The sequence below is a fragment of the Eutrigla gurnardus genome (genome assembly GCF_963514095.1).
Source record: "Eutrigla gurnardus genome assembly, chromosome: 1".
NCBI classification, from domain to species: domain Eukaryota; kingdom Metazoa; phylum Chordata; class Actinopteri; order Perciformes; family Triglidae; genus Eutrigla; species Eutrigla gurnardus.
The window spans coordinates 3,435,777-3,462,577 of NC_139915.1; the positions used below are offsets into that span (position 1 = coordinate 3,435,777).

Here is a 26,801-nt window from a genome sequence, read left to right on the forward strand (position 1 = left end):
GAGACCATAAAGAGGAAGGAGAGACAAAGAGTCTGAGATGGATTCAGAGGGGGAAAGAAAGGTCTCCAGTTATTCATCTCAATTCATGCCTATTTGCTCTGATTAAATATAAAATCCTCTCCCTCAATTTCTCTGCGCTTTCTCTCTAACTGACCACAAAAAGCACATATAAACACCGTTTTATTATTCCCGGGGGAACTTCCTCTTAGGATTCTAGTAGTGGTTTGGTTAATCGTCTGTCTCATTGCCTTTATGCCCATATTCCATCACGATTAAAGATGTGAAAGCAGGAATACCTATGTCTTGGTAAAGCAGGTTCACACAAACATGTAAGAGCCTTTAAGGTGAAGATGCTTACAAAAAACCCAAATAACTACCACATCTTGAAGGAGACTTCAGCTCGGTCCAGGCTGACATGTCGAGGGACATTCTGGAATGAGTCTAATAGAGAGGACGCCCTGTTTCAGAAAGCAGGTTTAACAAACCCTGTGCCTAAACCTGAACCCTGAGTTGATACATGCTGAGAGGGGAATATTCAATAGAGCTCTGATAGCACAGTTTACCAGCAACAGGTAAGTAAAAGACGCAGCGATATTAATGTATATGTGGACGGTGCCCATGCATCTTAAAAAGTGTAGCTGACTCTCAAGCTGACCCCGTAACTATGTGTTTGGGATCGTTAGAATGGTACATTTTAGATATCTAATTGGATCTTCGTTCAACAAATGTCAAATTAAACTGAAATACTGTTAAGACAAGTTCAGACGACAGTCTGTTCAAAGAACATTCTGCAGCAGAAATATTAATGTATAATCTCCCATATTTTAGGAGATATCTGTTCCATCGGTGCCACCAATTGATTGAATGAGAGAGAAAAATCGTTGATCGAAGGTATCTATGCTTCAAAATGAGTTTTACAATTTAAACTGAGAGTAAACATTATGTAATGATAAACATCATTCATTTTCAATAATCTAATGCTACCTGGTTTGAAGCATACATCACTGGGACTTTCACATTTGCCTAAAAAACTCATCATTGTACTGTATATGTATATAGACTATATATATGTATACGACCCTGCATTTAAAAACATCTATTTCAACAGAAGCCAGACAGACACGGGACTAAGCTGTGGGTTGTGTATGTGAAAATAAATATCAGCCGATGTTTGCCTCTAAAACCCCGTGTCACTCTGACTATATTCAATATAACAGTAGCGAGACTGCTGTGATATAAAACTGAACTTCACTGCAGAACAGAAAACCAGCCTGTCTCCATCTTCCTGCCATCTGCGGCTCAATATCATTCTTTTTTTTTTTTTTTTATTATTTGCACAAAGTAGCTGTCTTTTCTGTTTTTGTGAATGATGAGGACATATCCATCTTGTTTACATCTTTTTATTGGAATTGTCTGGATTAAAAAACAACAACTAGGGAGGCAGTGATACTGCTTAGTGTGAGCAGGCAGATTCAAATGTGTAATGTTCATTAACACAGCATAGGAAATCAATAAAACAGCCCAGTGTCCAATCAAGAACATGCAGGAGCACATCATCAACGTGTAGCATCATGCCATGCTCTATTATATCTATGCATGTGTTTTTAAGTGTGAAACTAGAAAGGCTAAACAATTAGTCCACGTGGGTCTATATTGTATATAGTGCACTGATGTCTACTACAGAGACGGATTGGACTTCATTGTGTTCACTGTTTGATTGATCTGATATGTATTGTGTTCTATTCTAGTCTAACTGCCGTTATCCTCGCGTTGCCTCTGTCCTTGTCTCTCCCTCCTGTATGTAGATAGTGACATTCTGCAAATGCCAGCAGCTGTAGTAGCTGATAATCTGTCATTATAGCACATCCTTAAAGTGCTCTCAAACCTCGAGCACACGCACACACACACACACACACACACACACACACACACACAAAACAGATACAACATATTCCGTCTGTAATAAGACTATATGAATCCATTCCATTCTATTGTACTGGACTCCACTGTAAACTCCAAGCAACACACACACACACACACACACACACACGCACACACACACACACACGGCACAAGGACTCTTTGCCTGTCAGCTGACACAAAGCATGTGTGTCATGGTAACACTTTTACGAATGCAGCTTTCAATAAGGACTCCCTCCAAATGCAACACAAAGGACGGGTGACTGAGATCCATCTACAGGCGTTGTCATGCAGTAACTATAGGTTGCCATTCCTCAAGGTCACAGAGACACAGAGGTGAGGGCAAAAAAGCCATTTCTCTCTTTTTCCCTCTCTCTCTACTCAATTATATCTCACATTTCTCCATCCTACTGGCTGAGAGGCTCAGTGTTGAGTCGCACCATCCGTCTTTAGAGACGATGTCAATGCCACATGTCAAGTACCTGCTTGGACATTTAGTCCCGTTTCCCCCTTTCTCTCTTCCTGGCGCTCCATGTTGCACAGGGAAGTTGCTGGCTGAACATTCTCCTCTATACTCTCTTTTCCTCTGTAGTTTCCAGTGAGCTCAGTGCCATCTTGATCTATTTTTTGCTCTTCCCTCCCTCTACTCTCACCATCTTCAAACTTAACATTTTAGACGAATCAAAGTGAAAGGAGGGGAGAAGACAATAGAAGGAGGAAGTAGATGAGAGAGCAGAGCAGACAAGATGAGGGAGAGAGGTGAGCGGAGAGAAGGGGAGACTAAAGAGCAGAGACGGGAGGAAGCGTGGAGAGCAGCCGGTGCAGGAGCTGAAAGGGGAGAAGAAGTGAAGGCAGGGGTATATGATGACACATAAAGAGAAAGTCATACCACAAAAGAAAATGCAGATAGAGAGACTTGATATTCTGCGCCGCAGGTATGACTTATTCATGTCCATACGCCAATGACTCCACAACAAAGTTGGCTTCACAGGATTGGAGAGGTGTGGTGACCATGAGTTCAGTCATAGAGCAGGAAAACACAAAGGAAGCCTAAAACAGCAGCCCGCAACACATTCTCAACTCGAACCACGTAACAGACTACTACCAGCGTTCTCACAGCCAATCCTGTCACTCCATGTTCACATGGTCATCGACCACAGGAAGCTCCGGTGGTCATTTTATTCAGTCACGCAGTTACACACACTTACACCTGGGGTTTCTAATGCTAATCAAACTCATATCAAGTGAATCGTTTGCAGACAGACGTCCACTATCTCGCCGTCTCATGACATCGTTATATCACTACATTATCTTTTCGTCATCCTCTCTTTGCAGAGCAGTGCTTACTTACACAAAAAGTCAATCGTCTCACGGGCACATTAAGATCACTGCATTAGAGGCTTTAATGTCATGTAACTAAAGTCAAGGGGTCATGGGTTTACTTTCCCCACACCACATTATAATGACTTTTTTGAAATGCCAGGAGATAAAAGAAAGGTGGGGTAGAATAATAAAAAGCTCACCTTCCCAGAGTCCATCGCAGTGATGACCCACACACAGTGTGCGTTGTTCTCATATTGAACGGGGTAGTTAGGAGAAGTTATGACCCCTCTGGGCCCCCTTAGATTGCTGCCACAGGTACGAGCTACAGAGGAAGGAAGCACAAGAGAGAGAGACACAGCGACAGAGTTTTAAAACAGATTGATGGGGGTAATCAAAATTATGCTTGCAGATTGCAGATGGATTCTTCTCTTAAAAAGAGAGATGACAGAGGATTTAGGGATCACCAAAACTGACACCCTGGGGCTGTATGTGTATATTTATATATATATATATATATATATATATATATATATATATATATATATATATATATATATATAGAAGAGAGATAGAAGAGATAGAAGAGAAGAGATATTTGAACCCTAAACAAAAGAAATTGCACGGTGATATTAAAATGAACTTGGCATTTCCAGTAGGTTTTAGTCAACAGGCACCGTCCTCACTGCAGAGGAAGTTTTAGCTCTTCATATATTTGCCCTTTATCATTCATAATGAGATAGCTGGAGGCGATCTCTGCCATTAGATGGAGGGAAGGGTAATGACATAGAGGGGAAGCATCCCTGGCAGAAAGTACATAAAAATGATACGGAATAATAGAAGGCTGAGGAGTTGGAGATGGAGATACTAAGTAAAGAAGTTTGCACACAGAGGGCTGAGAGACGTGAGGGAGAGACAGGGAACAGACAGGGGGAAAGATCATCATTTGAGAAAGGAGGAGAAATAAAGGAGGTGGGGCAAAAGGCGGGAGAGAGAGAGAGAGTGAGAGAGAGAGAGAGAGAGAGAGAGAGAGAGAGAGAGGAGGACCTCAGATGACTGATCTGCCTGTTAATTAGAAAAGAGTGCACAAACACACTGTGATACACACAGGTGTGCACACACACACACACACACACACACGCGCGGACACACAGAAACACATTCATGGCGATTCAGCCCGAGACCAGCTCCTAATTAACATTAAAGTCTCAGTAGAGAATGAGAGCGGCTCATGGGTTTAAATCCCTGGAAAGTGATCACATGACACAATAGAAGAGCAGCGATAGGAGATCTTAACCTCCGCCGCCCGTTTGTGTGTTTGCAGCTGCCTCATCTCTTTTCTTATCTCTCTTCCTTGCTCTTTTTTTTTTTACTCTCCATTATTAGATATTTAGATGAAAAATACCAAGACACAAATCACCATCAAATATATAACCTTGAAGACAAAAATCCACAATTATAAACTGTTAATATATGTATAACAAAAATAAGTAAATATTTTCTGCGTGTGCTTTTATCATTTGCTGAAGACGATGAAATCAATGCTACTGTGAAATCCAACACTGGCTGAATTGCTTTATTCAAATGAAAATATTGGATTTTAGATGTTTTTTTCCATCATTCTAAACATGTTTTTTTGTAGTTTATCACAGGGATCACTGCATTTCATGTAGTTTCAGATTTGTTCACCGTTTTTTTTTCTTTCATTAAGTTACAGTGTATTTCCTCTGAAGCGTGTTATTGTAACGTATGAGCTTCATTGTGTTTTATCATTAATGAGTAGAATGAATCATATGTAGTCTCTGTGTTTGTCATTATGTAAAACATGGCCGATACAAGGCCTAAAGGTCAGCTGATAATGGTCAGCTGGTACCTGCGGGGCTCCAGTGAGCTCATATGCCTCCACGGCTGGTAATAACACAATTAGGGCTGTACGCCACTGCATAGATGGAGCTTCATTCATAACGCTGACATTCAAGCTATTAATATTAATACCTTACAGAAACATTGCATGCAATACTTCTCTCTCAGTCCACAGCTGTCATGTCTAAGTTGAAAAAATGAAACATAATGAGAAAATATAGAAGTAATCATTTCCACCTCATGGTTTTAAATAATATATTCCGCCTCCATCCATATTTGTTGGCGTTTAGCCTTGCACCTGTATCGGTCGTATGTTCACCCTCTGATTTTTTAATTTTTCCTTCCCTTATCAAAGAGGACAATCATTTGTGAGAACAATATCCATATTGTTGTGTGAAAATATAATTGATTGGGTGAAAACTGTGAATAGGTGAAAAGGAAAAGTGAGATAATTTGAAATTGCAGTATGATTTATTTGCATTAAGTATTTGTGTTTGATCAGAGAAGACCTTTAGACAGGAACACACAACAAACAACACTGAAGCCTCCTGTCATGGTGTTTCTCTTACATTTTGTGCTTTTCATTTAATCCCTGAGTATTCATACTATCAGTGGTGTGTCAGTAATATTTTAATGAACCACCATTTGGACACATTCATCAGTTGTATTCTATTTTTTGTGCATATCAGAAATATTGGTTAATACAGGTTTAAAGGTCCGTTTCATTCTGAAAACTATGGAATACTTGTTCTCCTTTAACCACTGCACCAAAAATCCATCCTTCATTGGCTCAAGGTCATCTGACAAAAAAAAAAGGTATAATTATTGAGTGGATCTGACCTTCCATGGGCATGCTTTTACTTCCATATGAACTTCACAATCAAGCTCATTGAGTGAATAACATCCGCATGTCCTCCCATCTCTCTACTGTGGCGAGTATCATGAAGTCAGACACGCACACACACATGCACTATAATACGATGTGACAGCGACCCTATAGTGTGTGTCTGAGCACAGGGACTTCCTGTCCGTCAAACACACACACACACCCACACACACACACACACACACACACCGCTCGAGGGAAATACTGCTGCAGCATGAAGCATGTGTGACATTGTCCTTTGGACACTTGCTGCCAATGGAAGTGTATGTTGTGCGTGCACACACACACACACACACACACACACACACACACACACACACACACACACACACACACTGTCTGCTTCCTCACTGTGGAGCAGTAAAGCCAACAGGGTATTGTCAGCAAACATGTGGGCAGTGGGAGCCCCTGCATCGTTGCTCTGCCACTCACACAGTTATTTATTTAGTCACTCAGCCAGGAAGTGAATCATGATTTTGACACATCAACAAACAACACAATGGAAATCATATTGATGTTATTCATTATGTGTCTATGTTAGTGATCCTCTGCATTTAGCAGAAAAATACCACACCCAGATATAGCTTTAACCATTCCAGTAAATACCAGTTTGTCTGATAAACAAACATACACCTAATGCTTTACAAACGGGGGTCGAGACTGACTTATTATTTTCATTTCCAGGTGACATGCGAGCTGAGGAAGCCTTCGTTACAGCAGTAAACTAACTTTGTTCACGTTGATCAAAGAAATATGCAAGTTTAAGAGTTGTTATTTTGGTTTTCTGTCACCTGTTTCCTGTCTGGCACAAGAAAGAAAAAAATAGGGTTTATTCTGAAAGCTCAAATTGCCTTGGTTGATTTGCCAATCAGGAAAACAGCAACATCACTCTAAACCAGTTTTGCAGCATCAACAAGGGTACGCAACATGTAATGAGCTAATCACTAATGATGAAGGTGAACGGGCTTTTGGCATTATTTTATACTTTTTTTAAACTAAGAGAACTAACAGTGAATGTATCGTCCTGATGGCGTAGCTTAGTGCTAGATGACCTGATGACATGCAGGGCAGTACTTTTACACAGAGTGTTTCCCATTGGATTCCTGGGGAGGTAATAGCTAGACATCAGGGTTGGTGGTTGCACTCCTGCTGAGCTCTAATGCACGGACACCGTGAGGGGGTGACAGGTGAAACTTACTTCTGCAGATGGGTCTGTGGTCACTCCAGGCAGCCAGCGTGTCGGTGACGCGTTGACAGGTGATACTCTTAGATCCTTGAAGGACGTAGCTGTCATCGCAACTGAACTGGACACTGGATCCGATTCTATTTAAGGGGACGGAAAGGACACGTGTCAAACATGGTGACAGCTGTAGTATTGATCCTAGTGATCGCTGCTTCACAAAGGTTATATCCTGGTACTTGTAGAGACCTCGTACATCATTGGTTGTGTCTTTAGAAGTAGTGGACTTTAAGAGGCAACCTCCCGATTGTATAATTCCTCTCTTTCTGACCTGTTTTTGTCTGTCTCTGTTGTCCTCTCATCACTTGTTCTTATCAGTCTAATTTTCTCCAACGCCCCGCTGTCTAACACGTGAGAGGGACATTCAGGCATCTGAGTGGAAGTCGGCGTGGTTTCTTGTCTGCAAAGCTTAATGCCTCTTCCCCGCTGATGCACACCGCAGTCTACCACCTGGCCAAACATTTGCTGTGTAGGGTTCTGGTTGTTCTCTGGCTCCACCCTGTTGTTAAACACTGTAGAGATGCGCTGCCTGGCCAAATCTCTCAGTTAGTGCCTTTGTCACGGAGAGTTGGGTCATTCACTTTACAGCTTCTGCTACCTCGGTACTGCTGATGGCACTGAAAATACTTCCCATCCAGTCGCTCACTGTGAAATTTACAATTACAGGAAAGAAAACTTTGTTGTTGTTGTTTCTATTTCCTTGAGAAGAATGCTTTGTCACAGTTGTCTATGTGGTCTGTGTGAATCCCAGTGTGTGCCACACCGAGTGACAGCCATCTCTTACATCTGCAGCGCCGACGGAGAACGTTCCTCTACGTTCTCTGCAGCTCAACATGTCTGCTGTTTTACTGCATCACACTACGACTCTGTTCAGCTGCTGCATCTCGCTGCTCACCGACTATTAGATACAAACCTGTAACGCAACATGTCCACGCCAACATGCACACTTACTCATAAACACACACGGGTTAACACACACGGAGGTAACGCATTCACCAACGCTAACAACTCCACTAACGCGCACACAGAGTCTGTGCAGTGAACGCTGCTAATGATAAAGAAGCGTACCAGGAGCTGCAGATTAAAATATAATTATCATTTAATATTTTGGGGGGAAATAGTCAAAGTAAAAAACGGAATGCCCGTATTGATTCTCTCATAATCACGAGAGAAATATAAGAGCAATTAAGCTGCCACTGATACTAAGAGGATGATTCATAGAGAGCGGTGACCATTTTATAATTGCTCACTCCTTATTGAATTAAATGATGTGTCTTCCTTTCTACTGGTAACATGGCAGGCACCATTTAGGGAGTAATTTAAAAATCCCTGTGACCACAGAGTGTTTATTAGCCAAGATCCTGAAACATTCCTCCCCATTCTGGCTGTAGAACCCACGTGTGAATAAAATGGTAAATGCTGATGGTTTAGTGTGTCTCTGGACAGAAGAGACACTGATGATTATTAAACACTTCTTAACAAGGATGCGAGGTGAACGATGCAGTCTAATATCCATACATCCATACATGCATAGGGTGTAGCAGCTAGTAATTGTCAGGTTGGCGGATGTGATGCTGGTCTGACCAGCACTAAACAGCTTCCCCCCTTCAGATCAGGGGGATCTAAAGACGGCAAACATGACTGAATGTGAGCTTTTCTAGTTACAAGCCCGTCACATTAGGTGGTTCACATCTCAAAGCCAGACCTGTAACAGACAGAAATGATTCATAACAAAACATAAAACAAAAAACTACATGGGAGTTGAGTGTGGGCGTTAAAGGACACCCGTGATTGGAGAACATAACAGGATTTAACCATATGTGTTGCATCGTTCCTGCAGTCTGGTTTGTAATAATGATCCCTGCACATAATAATGATCCCTGCACAGGTCAAAAGACTGACCAGTGCAGATATATAGAATTAGATTTGATATATGATATTTTCATTTGGAATGACACAGAGCAGTTGAGTCTGGGATAAAGTGATCTTACTGGAAGCTCGAACCCATCCTCTTGCCGTTTTCTGGAACTCCGGGATCCGGACAAACATCACCAGCCAGACCGCTTTGACTCACTGGAAACAGGGAAACACACACAGGGTAAGTAGTGTCTATTTTGAGATGACGGATGTACATTTCAGGAGGATATTTCCACACACCCCAGGGACGTCACATTATGCTGACAGGGAAATCATTAAACTTCTTCTCCTACTATTTTTTTTTTGAAAGTAAGATAAAAGTGAGAGGGGATACAAATCATCCTTGTTTTTGTGACCACAAGCATCTGAGTGTTTTTCATTATCAAGTGTTAAAGCACAACTAGGATAACTCCCAACTGTGAGAAATATCCTGTTGTTGAGAATTCACAAAATGAGGCTCGCAGTCAGCCTTTGAATTTTAAAATAGATGAATTCTCTGTTGACTCAGGACCATATTGGAAAAATACACAGGCGTCAATGTGAAAACAAGGCCTTTTGTGTGGATGTTTCTACCTGGTAGATATAATCAGAATAAAAAAGATTTATAGATAAGTCCTGCATCATGATCATTAATGTATCTGTGTATGGAGATCATCATCACAAAGTCAACATGTCTGACCTGTTCTCTGGTCATTTACAAAAGTGTTACACATATTTTACATATGTTACACTAGTAGAAAGTAACTGAGTACTTTTACTCACGCACTGTACTTGCAATGCCAAAATATTCTGTATCATTCAGGACTAAAACGGGGTATTTTTATATTGTCACGTTTCTACTTAAAGGTACAGTGTGTAGCATTTAGTGGGATTTTGGCAGAAATGGAATATGATATTAATAAGTACGTATTTTTTTACCTGAAAAATCCTATGTGCCTGCTTGCGTACTGAACTTGATGTGTTCATAGTCGTACAGTTGTTGTACAATTCTAAAATGTTCTGAAGTACTTGGAAGCAAATCCACATGTAGTGTACAAAAATACATTAAAAAAGAAAAGAAGTGTTGTGGTCAAATGAAATGCAACACATGCAGCGATGTGTTTTCCTCGTGTATTTGCATGATCAGCTGTGTTGCTATGGATAAAAAAAATAAAAAGTACAAGCGTAAAACATGGTGATTTTTTTGGTCCGGCTCATATTTGGAATATTTCATTGTTTTAGACGTGGCTGCGGCTGGGAGCATCTGCAGCATGCCTAAAACGTAATGTAAATGTAAATGAGACCAGACAACAAGACAGAAACCAGTTCAGACCAGCTCATCTTAATGGAACGCTGTGGATGAGTAATGACGGTTCGCAAAGGACGGAAAATACAGGAAAGCAACGACTGAATGAATAAAATGGAAATGATGTGATTGCTGAAGAGGGACTAGAATAGCACAAGGTGGGGGGGGGGGGGGGTATCCTGGAGAAGAAGGGCTATAACCTCTTAGCATCTTCTTATTGCATCTTCCTCTCCTGCCTCTCTCCTCCTCCTCGGCTCCACTCAGCCCTTCTCTCTCTAGTACAGATTAGCTGCAGTTTACAAAGGGGTGCTGAAGTGTGGTGCATCCCAGCATAAAAGATGGATGAATGATTTGCTGTGTTTGTGTGATTTTTGTTGTGTGTGTGTGCTGAGGGCTTGTGAGCGTATAGACGCTGCGTATGCATGTTTGCGTGAGATATGATGCAAACAGAACAAGCTGTCTTGCTGCTCCGCTGTGTTTTTGATGTTCTGTCCAAAAATCACCACACAAGCGCGCTCTAAAACACACTTTCTGTCGTGCTCTCTCTATCCCTTTCTCTCTCACTCATGTTCAAATGGCTTTCATTGGCATCAAATACAAAGGCTCACATTTCAGAAACAAATCCAGCTCATGCAAACAACATGAGATTGTTATAGGGGGAAAAACAGCTGCCAAATATTTGGAAGTATTGCTGGGGTGATGTCAAAAATCCTCCAGCTGACTTAATCCCATATTTGCACTTAAAAGGCCATTCAACGCTTAAACACAAGCTTATGATGCGTAATGTAATTTTCATATCATCAAAGTGTCTTCAGCAAAACCTTTCATCTCTGAAAGTCAACTTTTTAGGAATTGAAAAACGTGATTAATTTTTTCGGTGGTGCAATGTGTGTTCTGCATTTCTGATGTCTGCAACAGACTCGTGGCGTCGGCCGCCCACTCCTGTAGACGGGTTTAAACCGCCATCACGCGCTGTGCAGTGAGGCCTGGGAACTTTCAGAAGTATCAGTCCTCTGGCGTGTTTCACGGCGGAGCTCAGAGAGCCCAGTGACCGTTGAGCAAACAGTATTCCACCTGGTAACAAGGACAGTGTTGCTGCTGTTATAGTGGAATGTAATGGAATATAGTTTTAACATTTATGGCCTTTCATGCAACGTTATACTTCTACACTAAAACACATGTTGGCAGTTGATCTGTCAATCAACTCTTCAATTTACAAACTTAAATTCCCACAAACATCTTTCAAACATCAAATGCTTGAAAGATGTGACACTTCCATGGTCCTGATGTTGAAATAACTTTATTACATTAGCGTCAAAAATATGATATAAAATATGATTTAATAGAGTCAAAAACAGGGTTAACGTATTAAAGGAGGCCGTATCGAATATGTTAATAAGGCAGTTTTTTGTTGTTTCTGCTGCTTGTTGTGTTTTTCTTTGTTGTATGAAACTGTTGTTGATGTTCCCAAGAGAAGGAGTTACAAACCACTGGCTCGGGGAATTGGAGAAAAAAAAACCCACTGGCTTCGAGAACGTAAAGGCTGATGAAGACAAAAGACATTTGCTTGAAGAATGCAAAGCTGCGACTCCCCAGCGTTCTTCCAACAGCCGATGTATGAAGCATTAGACGAGAAAAGAAACTGTGGTCAAAGAGTCAACGAAGGAGGTGCAGAGAGGGAGACAGAGGCAGCGAAGGAGCGTGGGAGAGTGTGTGTGTTTGTGTTTGGTGTGTGTGTGTGTGTGTGTTTAATCAGCTGACATGTGTTTCAGGTGAGAGCCTTTGAGGTGCTCTTCAGATGTCGACTGAATGAGGAGAGAAATGTGTGAAGTGCGGCTTGTTGATATGCTCTCTCCTCCGCTCATCTTGTTGCCTCTTATCCACTCGGCCCTCTCTCTCCCCTCCCTCACAGGTCAATCAAGCGCTGAAGTCTGCAGTCGTCTTCCCAGCATCACACACCCCACACACACACACACACACACACCGACAGGTTCAAGGCTGCATCGCTGCAACATGCTTTCCCCCAAAACAAAGGTTTCAAGCTTCCACGTGAGTGAGCTGCAGCCCGGCACCACCTTGCCCGACAATCCCGGGGAAAAGCACTAACTATAAATCACACTCTCACAATGATGATTCATTACATTTCTAGGTCATTGTCTCGGGAGTGAAACTCCTAAATCACAATCTCTCAGCCTCTCTGTAATTATGACACATCCTCAGCAGGAAGCTAATGTTACCACTGAGAGGGCAACTGCCACTCTTCTGTTTGCACTTCAAATGTCTGTCTGTCTGTCTGTCTGTGACATTCTAATTAATAGTCAGTGTGAGAATTATTCATAAACATACCATCCTCAAACGTATTTAAGCGTATTCTCATGCGTGTCTATCTATTAGACTGTGCTTTAATGTGGGCTAGAGGCTGCTAGAGACAGTCTTTTAGATGATGATTCATAAGTACTCCACTCTCTAGACAGGTAAAACTCATTATCATCAGTCTCTGGTTCTTTGTAATGATTATATATTGCATAATTCTCTGCCATACAGCTATAATATTACCACTGGGAGTCATGCAGTGTAAAGAAGTGTTGTTCAAAGACCGGTCCGGGACCAAAAGTGGACCTTGGCTTTACTTTTTTATGGTTTTAATGATCCAAACCAAACTGTACGATTGCGTTAACCTCATTGAGCCTTCGACCCAATGTGGAAACCCACATTTACTCAGATTTGGTCCCCGTGATCAAAAATGCTTTGTGTTAATGAGCATGGGTCCCATGGTGAGGAACTAAATTTCTCAATTAGGTCCAGGGCTTCAAAAGCTTAAGGGAGCCCTGGACTACACAGTTAATAGCCATTCTCATCATTCTTTGGCTCAGCATTGTGATAACATAGAAGAACGCTCGCTCTCTGCAGGGCAGCAATAACTTTACAAGTGGGAAAGCTGCTGTAGAGAGTCTTTAAGCACAGATCCGACGGTGATTACTGTGATTTTACTTAACATCCCGATCCCATCCGCACCGGGCAAAGTGCAGCGAGATCCAGACTTCAGGTCACAAGACTATTCTGCAGCTGAGCCTCACGTAAGAGTAAGAGTTTCTTTTTCCAACGAATATTTATTTAGAAAACATGCATCACATTTTCAAGGATATAAAATGTATTTCAACACATTTGCACCTGAGAAAAACCTCCAAAGATCCCCGTGATGAGAGAGGTACTGCACAGCAAGCCAAAACAAGAGTTTGGACTCAGCAAACTGACGTCAGGCTGTTCTCTCACATGGAAACAACTTTTTATAGGAATTTATGTCTGCATCTGCATGTTTTGTTTTTGAACCCTGCATCAATGAAACATATATATATATATATATATATATATATATATATTAGAGGTGTAACGATTCATTCGATTAATTGATGAATCGATGAATCGATAGTCAGTCCTATAGATTCTACTAAATCGATCTGCTAAAATAAATAAATAGACTGAATCGTTTTGGCTTCACCAATAATCGATATAAATGCATTTAATTGTATTAATCGTGATTCTTACTTATGATTAATGTTTTAATACGTTTAAGACACTCTCTCCCCTGCCAGCATGTAGTCTACTGAAAATGTTAAAAAATAACTGAGCAATGTTTAATTACATTTTTGTATTCAGCATAAAATATTATGCAGGTTTACTTTTTTATAGAATAAATATGTTATTTTTTCACCTTTCAGAAGAATACAGACAGTCTCACTTGCATTATTGCATGTTTATTTCATGGATATAGAATTTTGGTTACAAGTTACTGAATCGAATCGTGGTTTACAGAATCGAATCGAATCGAATCATTAAAAAAAAAAAATAATCGCCCTTGAATCGAGTCGCCAACTACTGTATCGTTAATCGAATCGCTGTGAAGCCAACGATTCACACCCCTAATATATATATATATATATATATATATATATAAAATCGATTTGCTACGAAAGATTCTCACATATAAGCACTTAAATACATGGAGAACACCAGTTTGAATCTTAATTGCTGCGACACATGAAGACACACTCAAGATGTCTCCTCCTCATACACATAAAAACATACTTATGTTGATGGCCCCAGCATGCGTATGGCATGTAGATCAGCAGAATTATTGATGAGGGGTTTGCTATGACGCTCCACCCAGAGGAATAAATGAGGTCTGAGCTCGCCGTGACAATTAAAAGCCTCGTGAACACGCTTCAGAGGCGTCTCCAAGCTGCTGAGAAACATCTCTGCCATTCGTAGAAATATTCATCACATTTATGGTTAAATTCTTTGTTCTACTGCCTTGTGGTCCAAACCGTGTTTATTATTTGGATTCCCATTTGCTGCAACTGAGGTGAAATTTGACTTATTAAATAAACACTGATGAATTTGATTCCCTGTTCAAACAGTAGCTAGTGAAGATAGATCATCAGGTGGGAAGATAAAAGAAAGTTGAATATGAGTAAAGACTTAAATGCTCAAACAAAGCCGCTCGAGGTTTCTTTTAATGGCCTGAATTTCAAAATAAACCACCCAAACTGACACCTACTGTGAACATTAGCTGCCAGCGTTAAAACAAAGTAATCTTGTAGTTGTGAATCATCTTGAGGCCGATTCTTCTCTGACTTTCTTTTTGTCTTTGTTTTTATTGTGCAGTTTTGAATATGAACAACAAAACCTCAGACAATTATCTTTGATTCAAAATATTAGTTTGATATGCTATGAAATCCCCACGGGGCATTTGATCTTTATTTGCCTCAGGTGCCCTGGGGACAATGTCAATCATGTTCCTAACTTATAAATAAAGAATTCAGTCAACTTCATGTTGATTGGCTGGGTGTCTAATGGTATTGTCACTGTACCAACAAAAATGGGAATATATTTTCACGTTATGCAAGTTCAAATACTATTAATTTCCACTATTAATGTCCGTCCACCAGCGGCCTCCAAAGTGGATTTACTGACCTATTTCAGCATTTGTTGTTACATACAGTATGTAGCCTGATGCACAAAGTATAATGAGTTTACAAGAGCAAATTCCACCCAGACACTTCATATATCATATTATATATTTCAGTTTTACAACCTGCTGTGACCTGTTGCTTTTCGGGAAGGTGCTCTTTGAAGTAAGTCATTCGCTTCTAGGACTCTTAAAATAATAAATAATAAATTCATCCATCCGCACGTCAACTTTCACCAACAATAACTACTCTAATTCTGCAGTAAACACTGTTTCTTTGCCTGCTTTCAACGTGTCTCAAAGTGGGCTGTCAACATGCACCGATTAAAGACTGGATCTGATTCGGCTGTAATGTGTATTTCAGGATTCTTGGCTGCACCTCCAGAGGGAACAAATACGATACAGCAGGCCCATTTCCACGTTTGGCCATGAACAATCCCAACACAAAAACTCCAGACACCACTTGAAATTCTGAAAGTAAGAATATAATAAAAATCTGAAAAGGATAATACAATGACTTATCCACTGGGAAGCAATAGCCACAGCCAGCAGAGTGAGTCATTACGCTGCATTGAGTCTATTATGGACAGTAGCAGATTGTCCTCCCGACAACAGAACAGGGGAGTCGCTGTGTGTGATAAAGGAAGGCGTGGAAAGTTCTCCAAACCATCGGAACAAAAACTTCAAACATGATGGTTGTAGACGGGACTGACAGCGGAGTAAGTTTATCAGATATACATTCTGGATCAGGTCGCTCTTTTAGCTTGTCATGCTGCTTGTTATCTCCTGACAAATACATGGTTTGGACATATATTTGCTCCTGTAAATAAATGTTGCTTCTGTAAACACGTGACATCTATTTGTAGAAGTGGTTTCATATCGACCTCTGACCCTGAAGAAAAGACTAAAAAGCCAGAATAAAGCAGAAAATGGGAGATACTAAATCTTGTCCCCTGGAAGGGCAATCCCAATGAAAAATAGATGAAATCACTGCTCTTGCCACATCAAAGATGGATGCATGCTGTGTGTCCTTGTGTCCATAGTGTGTGGGCGTGTGCATGTGTTTATGTGTGTGTGTGTGTGTGTGTGTGTGTGTGTGTGTGTGTGTGTGTGTGTGTGTGTATGCAAATGTGTTTCAGCTTTGGTTAAAAAAAAACAGCCGTTTACTTACAGACAGCATTTTTGTGGCTGGAGTCCTTACTGGGCATCATCTTCACCCCTCTAGACTTCAGCTCGATGGCTTTCTTCACTGCAGGATGGAGAGAGGGTGAAGGTTATTGATCTCGTTAGAAATAATACTTCATCAGTTCATGTTATTTGTCATTCAGCACACATCAGCTCGTGTGCGACAGAAACAGCTTCACACTCCGATAACCGCGCTGCAACAGATCCAACAGGAACTGAAAATTAAAACGGGGGGAAGGAGGAGACATTAAAAGATATAGAGGAGATGGGACAAGAGAGGAGGAAAAAGGGGGAGCAAAGCAGTGGAGCAGAATTAAAATGTATTCCATCTATTTTATCCAAAGTTGCAGAGGATAACAGGCACGTCTGTGCTCCAACCAAACTCCATTCCACTGAGAAACAGAGTTGGCATGAAAAGCCCATCTCATCTCTCTCTCTTTTTAACACACACACACACACACACGCACACACACACAAACAGCACACACAGAAGAGACACACAGAAAGGAAATGACAGTAGTACCAATGGCAAGAGGAAGAGACCGACAACTGGGGAAGAAAGCACTGCAGCATAAAGTGAATAGAAAAGGAGACGGAGACAGACAGGAAGTAAGATGGGCAACATGATATACAGGTCTTGGATGACCGTGTTTTGTGTTTGAACCAGCCAATTAAATATGAGCCGCCACAAGAAAACTAATGCACACCTTAATATGCTAATTTGGTAACACACAACCCGTCAATTAGATGCCAGCGAGGGCCAGAAAGTCCAGTCAGGCGGCTTCAGACTTCTGTCCATAATAATTGATTTACTCTCAATTACAGTCCAAGAAAACATCCTGCAAGAAAACTACCATGTATTCCCAATGATTGAACCTTGTTAGTGTTTTTATAATGGTGGATTAGTTGTAAAAACGTGTGTGTGTGTGTGTGTGTGTGTGTGCATAAACAGGAGGCAGACACCTAACAAGACCGTGAGTGTAACGTACCTTGGTACTGAGCACTGAATCCTTTTCTTCGATGGTTGCTATCTGAGGTGAAATGCATCCGAAGCCAGTTCTTATTTGATATCACTGGTGAGGGCAGGGTTGTACCGGTCAGCCTGGAAGCAAACAGATAAGAAATCCTTCATAAGAAAGGAACACACAACAAAAAAACACAAAAAACACAAAAACACAAGTACTCTTAGGATGTAGGCAGAGACACAATAAGAGAAAATAGTCCTATTGATTCTCACATTCTATAACTACTGTATGTGGAACGGGCCAGACTTTCCAAATTAGAGTTCACTTGCACTGACTTGTTGCTCCTTATCTGGATGATATTTAAAGAAATACGGGCGAGACAGACAACGCACATGGGAACGAGAAACGCAAGCAGATTCACATTATTAACCTCGCCAGTGAAAACCTTCTTATTGTGTGTAATATGTAACATATACATTTCCACAATGCTGGTAAATACACGACAGAGAGGTCACGTCCTCTTCCAGAGATGAACGTATATATATATATTTATATATATATATATATATATATATATATATATATAATCGATCCAGAGAGTTCAAAGAATGATTTTGATGTCACTTTTCATTGTCCTCCGAGGTGGAAAGGCTGGCTGTCATTTTAGAGGATTTTTGGTTGAAAGTCAATTTGTTCCACTGGTTTGGAGAATGTGGACGAGGGAATTGAATGAGTGAGATCATCCCTTCTCATAATGATCATCACCAACCAGAAGCTGAGCACCGTGCTTGTCCTGGGTACAATATAACTCCCACGTCCGAGTGTGTCAACCTGAACGAATAATCAACAGATATTTCCTTGACAGAAACAACTTAATTGATTGACTGGAGAGCAACACACGTCTATATTGATATATAAGAGCAGAGTAGAGACACAGTTGAGCAGAAAAGGTGAATGGAGACAGGAAAGTAGTAGAAAGTTGACAAAGTTCACATATTCAAGAATCACTTTTTAAATCATCACCACTGAGACGACGAGTCGGTTGCCTATCGTAAGTCTTACATCAGCTTTAGCTGCGCTCACATTTGTTACCAACGGCAACCGAGGCGGTGGTAAAGAACAATTTGAAAATGTGGGGAAAATGGTGCACTGAGACAAAAAAGGAAATGATGTAAGACACTGCCTGGAAGCCAATGTTCTACTATCCTCCCCAGAGCAACAAGCCACTGTAACTGGCCTTTAATAATGCTGCAGGTATCGTGAGGAGAGGCTGAGAGCGAGGGAGGAAGGAAGAGACGCAGATAAGGAAAAGGGCAGAAACACAATATGAGAAGTGGTAAAAGAAAATATTAAGAGTGCTTGTTAGAGGACTTCACTGAGCGCTTATTGCTGGAGACAGAAAGTCTACGTCTGTGAATACAGTTGGGAAGGTTAGCAAAAAAGAAAAGACTGAAAGCTAAAGAAAATATGAAGAAAAATTAGGAATGTCAAATGAAACAAAAGCCTGAGGGAAATTTAACTGTTTAGTATTTCTTTTAGTTAATGTGCTCAAACAGCATGCATGCAGTGTTGCATAATGACATATGAATGACATGTGAAATATTAAGGGAATTTGTTAAAGCTTCATATTATCGTACTTTTCAGTTCAGTAAGATTTTGTTTTTCCAGGTTTCAGTGGACCTTTACACTGGTTACGTTTGTCTTTATCTCAGACTCTACTGAAAATGTTCTTTGACAACAAATAAGATCCATATGATGGAGCAGCTTCCTCTTATACAACAACTGAATCTTAGACTTTGCCGTTTTGCCTGAGGTCGGGCTAAATTGGAATCAAAGTTGTTTTTTTAACAAATAAGTTAAAGGCAATGAAAGAACAGTTCAAGTTCAATGCTTGTTAGATGAGCACCACCGGTCTAGTGATATGACTGGGTGTGATTGAAAAACATCGGACTCACATTGACATGAGGCATTTCTTGTGCAGTTTGTTTTGGAGCTCCTTCTGCCTTTGAACACAATTCCATATGTTATGGCAGACTAGTTCCTTTTTTTGGTTAAAGTGATTGTCTGAAAGGGTTTGAGGATTTAAATCTGCCCAATCATGGGATAGGGAGTGCTAAAAGACTTGTTGCTATTCTCCATTCAGCATGTGGCCAGACATTAGCGATCTTCATCTGTCTTCAAACCTTTCTGCACTTCAAAAAGGTTAAGAGAGTCAGTTGTTCCCAGAGGAAGTCTGCATGCACAGGGCTTCTGGAGATTAGTTCTTGTTTGGCCTCTGTACCTTCATTCATGTGTGTGTGTCTTTGCACGTTTTGGTGATTTAGGGTCTCCTTTCTGCTCTCTACTGGTAATAAATCAATTACCACAGCTTTAACAAATGTACTGAGAGCTCACTGAAAAACAGCCCGCCTTCAAATAGTGTTAGGGCATGAGTGTAGGTTCGACATACACGTTTAACAAAAGCATTCTGTGTTTAAAAGATAGGAACATCTCAATAGAGTAACATAGAAAAATTACAGATATGCTTCATCTCTTCAATTATTCATGGGGACCGGCCAGCTGTCTGACATCGGAAGGAGGGGGAGACAAGAGGTCAGAGGAGGAGGAGGAGTAGAGCAGGATGACACATGAGGCCGAAATGAAAGGGAAGAAGGACCAAATTAGAAGAAAATATGAAACATTTGAAAGACGACAGGTGAGTAAAATACACATGAGGGGAAAGAGATGGCTGAGACAGGTTGGACAGTATCCTACTAAGCAGGTTAGAGAACGACAAGCACAAGTGAGACTTTACAAGGTGAAAGAAAGCAGAAAAGAAAGGATGGAGCAAAAACACAGGAAAATAGGGGCTGATGGATGAAGAACAGGGTGAGAGAAGGAAATCCACTTAAATGAACAGGAGAGAGGTCACACAAGCCGAGAGGAGAGGTCACAGTTTAAGGAAGGGGACACGCTGAGGAAAGTCAAAATGAGGTTAGACATTACACATACCAGGTTGAGAGGATGGAGATGGATGAGAAAGGGAAGCTAGAAAGGAGAGGATGGAGAACGGAAGAGAAGAAAGAGAAGTGAAAGTTTCACATGAAGAAAGAACTCATATGAGGATGAAAGAAAGAGGAAGGTAATGAGATATGAGTGGAGAGGTTTGACAGACCTGAGAGGAGTAGACAATAGGAGAGGCCAAGACACAAAACCGTGAGCGGGACAAAGAAACCGAGAGCATGGGGATGTATTTCTATTATTAGACCACAAGCCTTTTTTTAGTGAAACATGAGCATCACAAAGGCATAACTATAACATTCTACTATCTGGGCACTGTTGTTTTTGGCCATGCTCCTCCTTATTGGCTGCTTGCATTGCTGGCGATGCATTATTTAAAGTGTATTCCACTGTTGCACAAATCCCTGTGAAAGTGAGCACCTGGAAAATGACAGACAGGTACGGGAATAAATACACGATCGAATACAAGTCAGGAAAGTTGGAAAGTACATTTTCCACAACAGATAGCTGTTTATTTCAAGAGCTGAGTGCAAAACCCTGGTACACTGGTACTTTTAATCTCATAACACACCCACGCACACACACACACACAATACCAGAGCCAGTAAACATAATTTAAAATGTAAATGTAATAGCGAGACAAGAGCGGTGTTTCAAGAGACTAAGAGAGGTCTAGTGGTTACAAAAATGGGAGCAGAAAAACACAAACTGCTCAGAAAAAAAGGCACTTAAAGGGAGGAGTGAAGTGAGAGGCAACAGAGGGAAGACAGAGGCACCAGGCACTGAGGATGGATGAGGTTCATGGACATATGCTGCAGGGCTGTTGTGGTGCCCTTTGAATCGGCAGGCAAGGCAATTCCCAAATTTCAATAAGTGGCCAGAGGGTGTGTTGAAATGATCAGGGAATTACGCAGTGAAACCTTCCAGGTAAAGCCTACGAAGGTCAGGGTGCTAGAAAATAAATCCCGGCTGATTGTTAAACCTCACAGTTATGAGCCGTGCAATTGAGTCGTGGAAAATTGGATCAGCGTGTTCCCCACTTCAAGTTATTCCAGCAGTGAGGATCATTTGCGAATATTGTCTACATGTGTTTGGGTTTTTTTGAAAAAGTCTAATTATTATGTTACCCAGATAATTCTATGGGTATTGCTGTGGCAGCGTGAGGTGTAAGGTGATTGGTTGGAGTGAGGCAGTGATAAGAATGTGCCTTCTTCTGTCTGCATTAACACTGGGAGATGTCAGCAATGACATGGAGTTGGTATTTCTGCTGTTTGCAGATGATATTGTCCTTCTGGCTTCATCAGACCTTCAGTGATGATTAGTAGACACACATGGGATCTTAGTTACCATCAAGTGAGATGGGGATGGCTGGTCTCACAGAATGAAGTGTGGTGGTAAACAGCAGGACCTTGGTGTTGAGTGAAAGAAGACACTTCTGGTAAATGGTAAGGATGCCTCGCTAGCCTACACTGAGGGAGCGCCAAGATGGGCTACATCCCTCACCTGACCTTGACTAGATGCCTCAGAAGAAGGTCATTACGTCCTCGGCTGCTCTTTTTTTGTTGCCCTGGTTAAATGACCTGGATAAGCAAATAGAAAATGGATGACTGGATGGAAATTACTTTGCTACAACTCCTTGTATTGCAGCTAACAAATTAATTAAAAATGAAACTCTGTGTGTGTGTGGGGGGGGGGGGGTCGAGGAGAGAGAGAGGGAGAGAGGGCGAGAGAGAGAGCGAGAGAGAGGGGTGAGTCAGAGGTAATAGAAGGAGCTGAGGGAGGAGAATAAAATGCAGTGCAAATGGATGGAAAATGCTTACAGTTTCACCTTGATATAACCCATGCAGGAAATTGCATGTTTACTTACTGGCTTGCAGTCTGTATAACAAGCAGTTATTTTGTTTGTTCCTATTACAAGGTTTTGCTTTTGTTGAAAGTGCCATGTCAGGTTTTTTGAAACGATAACATCTGCATTCCGATGTTCACCACCAGGAAACCGAGAGAATGTGTGACGCACTGGATGACTGCCTCGATGACCAAATGAAAGAGGTCATAGAGGTCACACCTGAACAGACACATGCCGTCTTGCAGGTGTCATGGATTAAGGAAGGAGTCTTGAGGCCAGTCCGTTGATCACACTGTGTGTAGTGAGTGACCATGTCACTATATAAGAAATAATTGGCAATTTGGGTCTTTAATTTAGTTAGAAGGCTGGAAAAGATAGGATTGGATTAATTTAATAGGAACATTCAGTCTCTTTAAATCAGTACAACAAACCTCTGCTTATTAAAAATCCTTAACTATCACGGTGATGATACATTACATCAAATACTTGAGTTTTCATTACCAGCAACCGGGTTGAAATCAATGTGAATAATGTAGTTAGCAGGGAGGAACAAAATATGATTAATTATTGTTGGTCGTGCCTTGGATATAATGGCCTTTAGCAGCGTAAGAATTCATTCAGTTGAAAAAAAATGACAGGACGAACACTGTTGGCCTTTAAGCAAATCGGTTGGTCTTCTGTTGTGAAAGACTGAGATGAAAGAGGAAAGAATGACAGAAAGGCAGAAGAAAGAGAGAGAAAAAGAAGAAGAGATAGCCAGAGGGAGTGATGTGAGTGCAGATGAAAAGGAAATGAATGGAAAAGGGGATGGAAGGGTAGAGGTTAGGTTGGAGAAAGAAGAAAAGGGTTTGAAAAGCAGGAAAGACATGTTGTAAACATTAATGTATATATATATATATATATATATATATATATATATATATATATGCTTGTGTGACGTAAGCAATCAGAAAAAAAACATTTCCAGATTTGAATAAACCAGCTAATAACATAGCAGATAACAGCCGACATGTATATTCTGTATAAATCCTACATTCAGGATAAGCTGTAATGTGTTTCATATTCAGTTCACCACGATTTGCACATAAATACATATGTATTGAGGATTCGGTATAAGCAGTGGAAATATTTCTCTGTATATCATATATGAAATAGGAAAGAACTATCTGAATTGTCTACTCCACACAACACTTGCTGTTGCTCGGAGGAACAGGCGGTTTTACCTTGGATTACCAGCTTTCTGATTTCAGTTTACTGGTCAGATTACATGTTTCCCTGAAGGATCAGGAACATCGTATTGATTCATGGAAAACATTTGCAAATATATGCACTGAGAGGGGGATGATGACGTCCCGGACTGCATACAGAAGCAGCTCTGTGACCTGTGGACATTTCACTTGCAAAATAGAGGAATATAAAGAAATGCATACGATAAGCATACGGTGTCATAAAGCCATTGGACTACAGTAGGCACCAGCAATACAAATGCCTTGAGGTCCTCTGTCTCCCTGACCCCTGCTTTTTTGTATCCCAGTTGCCTGCCTTTATCTCCACCCCATCTCCTGTGCCGTCTGCTTTATATTTCACAAACAAGCTGGGTGAAATAAAGTTCACATTAGCCAGTAGCTGCACTCGTTGCCAGTCTGACCTCACCCAGAAGGCAGCTTTCATTGCATCAGAGCCTCGCTGATGAATTAAAGCTGGAAAACGTATCCAGGACATACTCTTTCAAATGACACTCAAAGATATGTCATGATAGTTTAGTGGTCCAAGAGGCGGATACAAGGAATTATGTATATGTATACAATAATGATTCAATCCTTACTATGTCCTGTTGGTAAACGAGTCAAATCAGCAAGCACAATTACTTATATGTCTGTCTGTGTGTGTGTGTGTGTGTGTGTGTGTGTGTGTGTGTGTGTGTGTGTGTGTGTGTGTGTGTGTGTGTGTGTGTGTGTGTGTGTGTCAAGCTGACATTCAAACCGCCAGCTAGCAGACAGGAACATAAAACAGGAAATTGCTTTTGGGACAGCCAATCAGAAATCGCTCACAGTAAACAGGAAGAAGCCATCACAGTGGTCCTGTCAGGTGTCAGTCACGTTCTCAATGACCTGCCCACATGCCTCAGTTGACGTGTCAATCATCTGTTAATCCCACATCTGGGGAAACTATTTAGGATTGTACCACAGAAGTCCATTCAGGTTTATTTTATATAATATATATAATATATGAATAGAATTGTATTGTTTTAGGCCTGGCTCCAGTGAACCTTCATTAAAGGCATGTTTGTCTATCTTTTAAACTATTTTTTACACCAGTAATTGCTGAGTACTAGTTGACTTTGTCTGTAAACCTAGTGTCAGTTTACGTATTATTTCCATCCATAAATCTAATTAGAAGAAGTGAATTTCTTTGTGCACATTTAACAGATGAAACCAGAATAAAAGGCTTCGGTTGCTGCATGTGATAAAATGTTGGGTGTGCTGTCTTCCCTCTGCAATGCAGAGGGTTGACAGTGGTCCTTGAATGCAACACTGTCAGATAGAAGCGATGTGTTTCTGACTGTGTGTGAACAACAGCTCCCCCAGTCAGAGGACCACTTCAGACCTGACACTGACACGCACGGCATCATGAGGACGATGTTGATGCGTCCTGCCCTGCTGGTGACAGACCCAACATGCAATTATTCTCCATTCCTTTTGTTTCCAGCTCGACGATCCTCTCTGCCTCCTTCACTCTCCCTGTTTATCTGTCCACCATTCTGTTCAAGTTGAGACACAATCAGGAGCCATTTCTACACATGGAAGACGATGTCGGAGATCAGTTGGAGACTGGAGAACGTGAACAATGTCTGCAAGACATGGCAACTTCTGGGAGAATGCATGTTAGAGATCATATTTAGCAGTGAGCGGAGATTAAGAAAGATAAAGATTGAACTTGAGAATGCCATGTCCCCTTGTGCCGCATTGCAGATCCTTTGGGATACTGTCTTGTTTTCATCAAATGGCTACACAAAAGATTTTCCAATTTAGAAAAAAATAATTAAATAATTGCAAATTGCAGCAACTAGATTGGTACTTTGATATAATTGGTATGGAAACAATAACTTATTTTCAGTTAAAGAGAAAATAATGTGTCCAATATACGACACACTGAAACCCAGGAGTCTATTACTTTGTGAACAGCCTTGGCTCACAGGAATCCAAGTTGTTATTACTTTGTTATTACTGAAGGAGGCTCTGGATTCCCCGAGCAGCTGCATGCCTAACCAGTAGGCTGCCTCCACACCTGGAACTGTCAATGGTGATGCGTGATACTTACACACAAACAAACCAACGCTCTAAATACACAATATAGTGTGTTCTGGCTCTAAATAATGCCGATTTTCAAACATGACCAAAGAAAATGGGTGTGAAAGCAACAATGTATGACCTTCCCTGTGGGATTAGAATAGAACAGGAGGAATCAACTGGACTCCTGTGCTGCTCATCAATCATTAGTTGTATCCCTCCTCCTGAACGTCACCATGAGGCCTCGTTAGAGCAAATCACAGTGAAGACAACAGCTCCATGTGAACACCTCAGCTAACAGAAGAAAATACGCTCCAGGCTACTCATTTTTGGAGAGTGGAATCCTGTGTCCCCATGGGAGTCATAGAACGGGACTACGGTGTGTGTGTGTGTGTGTGTTTGTGTGTTTCACCTCTAAACTGCCAGTGGTGAGTGTGTGGGTCTGTTTCATGATGGTCCAACTCATGGCGTGTTAACTCCTGCCCTCCAACACGGCTATTTATCTCCCCAACAATATTGTGCGTATGAAATATGAAATATAGCTCACCATATGCTCGGTGCGTCTGTCCCGCTGATTTCCAGGAAGTCATACTTGTCCTCCAATAAGAAGTCGTTGAAGACGAGTGCTATCGTGTCCCCGGGCTCAGAGAGGATGGACCATGTGCAGTCCAGGTTGTTGTCGTACTCGGCGGGGTATCCGGGGCTGGTGATCGAGCCCGCCGTGCCTCGCAACGTACCGCCGCACGCCCCCTCGGCTAGAAACACACCGAGACGTAGCAGGACAAACAAACAGGGTTTACTTTTCATTCATCATGAGCTGATGTTGGTGCTTCCTTCCTTTTACGGTCTTTTATCTTTTTAACGGTGTTTATTTAATCTGTTCTATTAGTTTAATTGTTTCCCTTTCATAATTTCATTTCTTGTGTCCCTATGTTTAACATTGATTTACTGTTTCTTTTGCACTTATTATCAGCCATTTGTAAAACACTTTCAACTGCACTATTCTGTATGAAAGGTGATATTCAAACTAAGTTTTCATACATTGATAACCACACTTTTAATAAACGTTTGCTTCAGTTACTCAAGAAAGCAGAAAGTCCAATACAAAAAGTGGG

The 26,801-nt window shown here is 41.1% G+C and overlaps 1 protein-coding gene across 1 annotated transcript in view; it reads right to left on the minus strand.

Annotated features, from left to right (window-relative positions):
• Nucleotides 1-26,801, minus strand: part of LOC311019224 (CUB and sushi domain-containing protein 1-like) — a gene marked incomplete at both ends in the record, with an annotated part of 320,797 nt that overhangs the window by 121,674 nt on the left and 172,322 nt on the right. The window contains 6 exons of the mRNA XM_084018496.1: nt 3,444-3,565; nt 7,188-7,312; nt 9,221-9,302; nt 16,572-16,649; nt 17,575-17,687; nt 26,234-26,441. Coding sequence (XP_083874622.1) covers nt 3,444-3,565; nt 7,188-7,312; nt 9,221-9,302; nt 16,572-16,649; nt 17,575-17,687; nt 26,234-26,441 — 728 coding nt within the window. The remainder of the gene's footprint in view (nt 1-3,443; nt 3,566-7,187; nt 7,313-9,220; nt 9,303-16,571; nt 16,650-17,574; nt 17,688-26,233; nt 26,442-26,801) is intronic.